At 31.3% G+C, this 6905-nt stretch overlaps 1 protein-coding gene across 1 annotated transcript; it reads left to right on the top strand.

Moving 5' to 3' along the window:
• The first annotated feature begins 2231 nt into the window (after positions 1-2231).
• LOC127086199 (late embryogenesis abundant protein D-34) lies at positions 2232-2982 on the top strand. The gene is made up of 2 exons (XM_051026912.1): positions 2232-2614; positions 2715-2982. The coding sequence occupies exons 1-2, from the start codon at positions 2297-2299 to the stop codon at positions 2772-2774; spliced, it is 378 nt and encodes a 125-aa protein (XP_050882869.1). The 5' UTR covers positions 2232-2296; the 3' UTR covers positions 2775-2982.
• Positions 2983-6905: the final 3923 nt, after the last annotated feature.

A 6905-nucleotide genomic window follows, 5' to 3' on the forward strand; every position in this document is an offset into this window, starting at 1 on the left:
ATATTCAAGAGTAAAGACACACTTGTGAGTGGAAGTTAGCTCCTGGAACTATTTCTTTTAGTTTCGTGGTTTTAGTTTTTTTTCATGTTCTGATATGTAACACAGGGGAGAAATTTCTTTGTTGTATGTTGAAATTTTTCTAAAAGATAATGTTCTCGTATGTTTATGTTTTAGTGTGATAAGCATTTGGAGAAGACTTACGAATTGAAGCTTTTAATCATAATATTAAGTTTTATTATGGGATTTAAATTGATGTGTGTGTGTGTGTGTGTGTGTGTTTAGTAGGATTTCGCTGACATGATATCAGATGAGTTGGACGTCGTGTAAACGTCCCAACAACATTTCGTTCAAGGGTGAGCGTCATAACCATCAAAGTCAAGTACCTTGTAGTCGATGCCATATCCCCCTATAACCTTATCCTAGGAAGGTCCGGTCTCAATTTTTGATGGTGATCTTCTCCATGGTCCACTTAAACTTAAAATATCCATTATTTAACTAACATGTGGGTATGGTCAGAGGAGAACACGAAATCACCCAAGAATATTACCTAAGTATTCTAGAAGTAACGGTGAAACCCGTCACCTTGGGTGCCACCCCTTGTCATGAAATGAATGGCGGTGATACGACAAGATAGGACCCAAGGTTAGAAGCAGAGAGTGAAATACGTAACCCCACCAAAGATATGAAAGAGGTCTAGATTAGGCCTCTAAACCACAAAGTCACTAAGATGGGAACCTCTTTTTCTGAACCTGAAGAAGTAGATTTGATCTCCTTACTTAGAAAGAATATTGATTTGTCCGTATTGGTGCCTTGGGATATGCTTGAAATATATACCAGAGTGGCATGTTATCGCCTCAACATAGATCCTTCAGTCAAGCCAATGTCTCATAATAGAGGTCAAATATCCTTCGTGGATAACTAATGTGGTTTTGGTGAGAAAGACGTCGAACAAATGACGTATGTGTGTTGATTTCACCGACCTCAATGTTGCATGTTTCAAAGATCCATACCCTCTCCCCTACATAGATCTCTTGATCGATGGATCTTCGGATAACAAAATACTAAGCTTCATGAACGCATATTCAGGATACAACTAGATTAAGATGGATCTCATAGATGTACCTAATACGAGACTCATGTCCAACCATGATAACTATTACTACAATGTCATCCCTTTTGAGCTCAAGAATGTTGGCGTCGCCTATCAAAGGCTCATGCACGCGATGTAGAATATATGGCACAACATGAAGGTTTACATTGAAGACATGATTGTGATAACTTCAGAAGGGGAGAGTCATGCAACAAATTTATAAGATGTCATGGGACCAATATGGAGTTACAATTGAATCCAACCAAATATTTTTGGCGTGCAGGCAAAAAAATTCTTGGGTTAGTAATAATGTTTGAATTTAAGGTTAGTAATAACCAGGCCAAATATGAAGTGCTCATAGCCGACATGACCCTCGCCCTAGACTTAGGCACATCGACCCTAAAATCTAGGAGCATTCTGAGCTAGTAGCGAAGCAAGTCTCCTGCGAGTACCAAGTGAAGAAACCATAACTCATTAGATATTTAAAAAAGGTATGTGACTTATCCGGCGCTTTAAAATATTTGAGATAATGCATGTATCCATGGAGTAGAATTTCAAGGCAAACTTGTTGTCCTAGCTAATTCGAAGAAAGTGGAGTTTAACTGCACTGTAATACAATAAACACTTACCATCCCAATCATAGTGGTTGGGGAGGCGAAAGATATCGATATCGTCCTAACTGGTGGTTACATGATACTCATAATCCACTATCTGCAGTCTTTTAGTTTCTGTTAAAAATTGGAAGAAAACCAGCCATACATGTCATGTGTTTCTGAATATGTTTTTTCAGACTATATTTATGTCATGTCACTCTTTTTATATGCGAAGCTTCCTTAATAATACAAATCTACTAATAACGTTTATTAAATAAAAGTTTGATATAAAACAGTTAATTAAATTAAAGGATAAAAATCTATTCAAACCATTATCTTGTAATATAATGCCTAGAAACATCTTGAAATAGGGAAGAAAACATGGTGATTGAGAACTTGCCATGTATTCTCTCCACCTGTCGTTATATGAACAGGCGGTTGTTGTCCAACAAATGCAAGTACTTCACCGCTTGCAATACAGCATTGTCACCAACCTTCTTAACTCACCTCTTGCATTTCACTACTATATAAATAATCACTTCACTTCTAACCAACCAAATTAACAAAGACAAAAAAAATAAAGAAAAAACAACTTGTGTTAGAGAGAATCACCATGAGTCAGGAGAAGCCACGGAGGCCTCAGCAAGAACCGATAAAATACGGCGATGTGTTCAACGTGTCTGGTGAGTTATCATCGCAACCTGTTGCACCAAGAGATGCTGCAACAATGCAATCAGCGGAAGACAAAACATTGGGACAGACTCGAAAAGATGGCCCTGCTTCTCTCATGACTTCTGCTGCCCAAAAAAACGAGGATGCTGGTTTCATCGGTCACAACACTGCTACAAACATTGCAAGGGACGAAGGCGTTACCGTTTCCGAAACTTATGATTCGGGCAAACGTGTCATCACTGAAACCCTTGGTGGACAGGCAATTTTCTTTCTGACTATATATACTCATAAAAATAAGTTTGTTTTATTTTGAAGTTTTTATTGCATGTAATGTACTATGATGATTTTTTATGGAACAGGTTCTGGAGAAGCTTGTGGAAGATACAAATGGTGCAAAAGGGACTGAGAAAAACAAGTGATGTAGACTTGAGTTCAAAATCAGATGCAGTGTGAATTTTACCTTTTAGTTTTAATAGTTTTGGTAAAATGTTTTGCTTTTCTGACCAAGACTTTCTCAGGTTGTGTATGAGTCTTTTGTTATGTATAATTATCCTAAAATTTACTGTATAACAACATGTGTTAGTGTTTTTTTGTGTGACCAAAATAATATAATATGTTGGTGTTAAATATATGTTAGTCATATGCAAAATGCTAGGGTCAATGTATTGAGAACAAAATGATTTTGCCCATGCCAGTCTTCCAATGACATAAGAGTATATGCACATAGTTTTTTAAAACTCAAACCGAAGTTAGGGTATTTTAAGAATTGAATTTGTAATCTTCTAAAATTATTATATTCTATAATTAGTAATTATAAAATTACAATTTTCATTAAGTTTATTTATTCTTAATCATACAATATTATTAAAAAATTAATTATATAATATAATAATACTATAATTTAACAAGTTTTGAAAATTATATTTATTTATCATTAGTTATTCAATATAAAATAATATGATAAAATTTAAAATATTAGAATGATATAATAATATTAGAAATTTCATATTATTAAAATGATTATTAATCATATAATAAATAATATAATATATTTAAAATATAAAAGATTTTAAAAAAAAGTTATCAAAAATTCATTTTACATTATTAAAATTAATGCCGTCAAATAAGTTATCTCATATTTTTATAAAAATACTTTCGAATAAATCTCCTACCTTTATTTTCTTGAAATAATAAACAAACGTCCTGTTATTTTTTGAAATAATAATTTCTGAAAATTAATTTTAACTCAATGAAACAAACGTCTAAATTTATTAGGTGCTAACCATTTCGCAAATGGCAGAACAGTAGTATATAGCGCAATATTTTACTGAGTGTAATACATCCATTTTATTGAATATAATACACTGATGCACTTTGGTGAGTGTATTTCACTTGGCAATTTTGTTAAATATATTTCATTTGATAATATTTTCTTTTACGTATTTAAAAAAAATTATTATATATTTATATTATACATAAATTTTTTATATTTAATCGGGCGAAAATTACCTTGGAATTTATGCATTTGTCAAATATAAATCACCTAGCAACAATTTATATTCTTAACTTAAAATTCTAAAATTAATTTTCATCTTCTTCCATATTTTCCTCTTCTTCCTCGTTTTATGGCTTCACCATCTTCTTCTTCCACATTCTCGTTTATCGCTTGGCCACCGACCGATCCAAATTCATCAATTCCGTCATATCTACCGAAACCTTGAATTCCACTCATAGAAATAATAAATCACAATCAAATATTATAATATCAAAACAAAATTAATATATACATAAATAATATATGCAACAATAATACAAACAACAACAAAATATTTAAATCAGAATAATCTAATATTGATATAAAAAAATATAAAAAAATTGAAAATGAAGTGTGTACCTTAAATTTGTGAACTTCTATAAAAATGTTACATGAAAAATATTGTGAGTTTCTGTAAAAATTGACGAAGAGAAGAAGGATGAGAGGAAAAGTGTTATGTATTGTGAGAGAATGTTGAAGTGTTTGGTGAGAGGAAGCGTGACGTTTGTTTGAGAGGAGGCTCAGAAATGAAAGCATAATAAATAAGTTGTCTCCTTTATGACCGTTGTGTGCGCTTTGACATTTGTGCATTTGACGTTGCTGAGCGTTTTTCACTTCGCAACAATTCGGAACATTGTTGCATGCATAGCAAGTCACAACTCATGTTGTTGCTGAGTGAGTGTTTTTTACTTCGCGACCCATATGACGTTGTTGAGTTTTTTCACTTCGCAACTATTCTGACACTGCTCTGCCAAAAATTTCATTGAATTGACTGGTGATAACGTTCAATTTTTGAATTTTGAAAATAACATTGCGAGGTGATTTCCACGCGTCAAACATTTTTAAAAAATATTGGTTTTCCTCTAATGAGTTGCAAGGTGATGTATTTACTAAATTATATTTATTTTTTTTGAATAAACGGGGAGCGAGGTAATTGACACTCAACAATACTCATTTTTTTAAGTGAATTTCATCCAACTAAATTGTCCAATTAATTTGAGTTTTTATTGTAGTAAAATCTTAAAAACCTTCCTTTAGGTTTTTTCGTTTAATTTTACTAAAAACAACAACTTATGTTTAATAGGTATTCTAATTGACATAATTTATCATAGTAAATTATCATAGGTGGCAAATGACTTTTTTTCGTCACATTTAACACCAAAAACATTTCTTACATTCTTTTACGCTAGAATCATTATAATCATTAAATTAAACTTTCAAAAAAATTATGGTCAATAAATTAAAATTTTAAAAATCTTTATCATCAAATCAAATAAATTTTTATTAAAAATTTTCAAAATTAATTACAAGTTAAGAAAGATCCAAAATTTCAAACTTAATTTCTTCATCTTCTTCAAATCCTTCTATAAAAGTCACTCAACAACAAATTCAAATTTAAATATTGATCTTCTTTAAATCCTTTGATAAAAGTCACTCAATAACAAATTCAAATCTAAAGCCATTAACAATAACAAATTTCTAAACAATAAAAATAAACTCAAAACTAAAATACATTTTATGAAAATATGTTTTCAAAACGCATCCTAAAAATATTTAGGATTTCATTATTGTCTCTTTATTTCGTTTCTTGCTCCGTCACTAACTCTACCATTTTAAAATCATTGATAATAAGTCAAGACTCATGAACTTGATGATTATTGTTGAACGATGGTGATTGTCATTGTTTTTGAGATTTTCCATAGTCTTTGTTTGGATTTGAAACACTCATTTGGCATCAACCACTTCTCTACTATCGAGTGACAATCTTTGAGTTCTAGTACATAAAGGTTTGGTTTTGCTTCTCGTTTGACATCTTTAATAAAAGACGATTATTCAATGTTTTTGGTGATGACTATAATAACAAACAAAAAATTGGTGGTTAGTGGTTCGGTGAGAATCTTTATATGAGAATCTATTGATAAAGTTTATATATATATATATATATATATATATATATATATATATATATATATATATATATATATATATATATATATATATATATATATATATGTAAGACCCCAATTTTGACCCTAAGATCCCTCATGCAATTTCATCATAAGCATTAGCATTGGGATCATGCCTTGGCATCCTCCTTACCCCTTTTTTCATTGGGTTTGTTTTGGGAGAGATCATCCAAGCACTTTGTGATTATATCATACTTGTATATTATCATTTTACTAACTAAAATACCAAAAATATGTCTTTGCATCTATCTAACTCTTTTGTAGGTAGGGCATGATCTCATTGATTCATCAAGATCACATCTAGGGTTTGAGACCCTCATGAACAAAGAGCACAACCAAGAATCAATTCAAGAATGGTTATAAGTATCATATATGAGTCCCAATGATATCTACATGTTATATTGATCAAGTTTTCTTCAAGAGTTTGAGGGTGATTTGCCTTGGAAACCCTAGTTTGATTGGGTATCTTGAGTAACTTCTCCAATAAGCTATCTCACCAATTGATCAAATTTCTCAAGGGACACTTCAAATTTCATCATATTATGCATATATGACCTACCATGAGCCAAGAAAGTCAAGAGAATTGGAAATTAGCAAGTTGGTTGATGGTGGTTGGCCAGATGAATTCATTTGATCAAAATTAGGTCTCCCTAGACCCTATCTCCTAAAATTTTCACCATATGAAAATAATTCCAAGAGAAAACATACTCTAAATGACATTATAAACAACTTTCATGTTGAGACCTAGATCTATTTTTGCTTGGAAAATCATTTCCTATGTTGAAACATTATAGGTCATTTTGTTTAAACCCTAATTTGAAAGTCAACTTCCCAAGGCCATAACTTGTTCAATTTTTATGATATGAAAGATTTCCAATTTTCACAATCAAATTCAATGTGTCTACTTCCACTTTTATGTTTGTAGTGAGAGCTAATTCAACTTTTTTGAGCATGTGATATGAGGTTACATTATAGGTCACTTTTGACCTATACCATTGATCAAGTGATTTTTCCAAACTTCAAAAATGCATAACTCTATCATTTAAAAT

The sequence above is a fragment of the Lathyrus oleraceus genome, chromosome 5 (genome assembly GCF_024323335.1).
Source record: "Lathyrus oleraceus cultivar Zhongwan6 chromosome 5, CAAS_Psat_ZW6_1.0, whole genome shotgun sequence".
In the NCBI taxonomy this organism is placed as follows: Eukaryota; Viridiplantae; Streptophyta; class Magnoliopsida; order Fabales; family Fabaceae; genus Lathyrus; species Lathyrus oleraceus.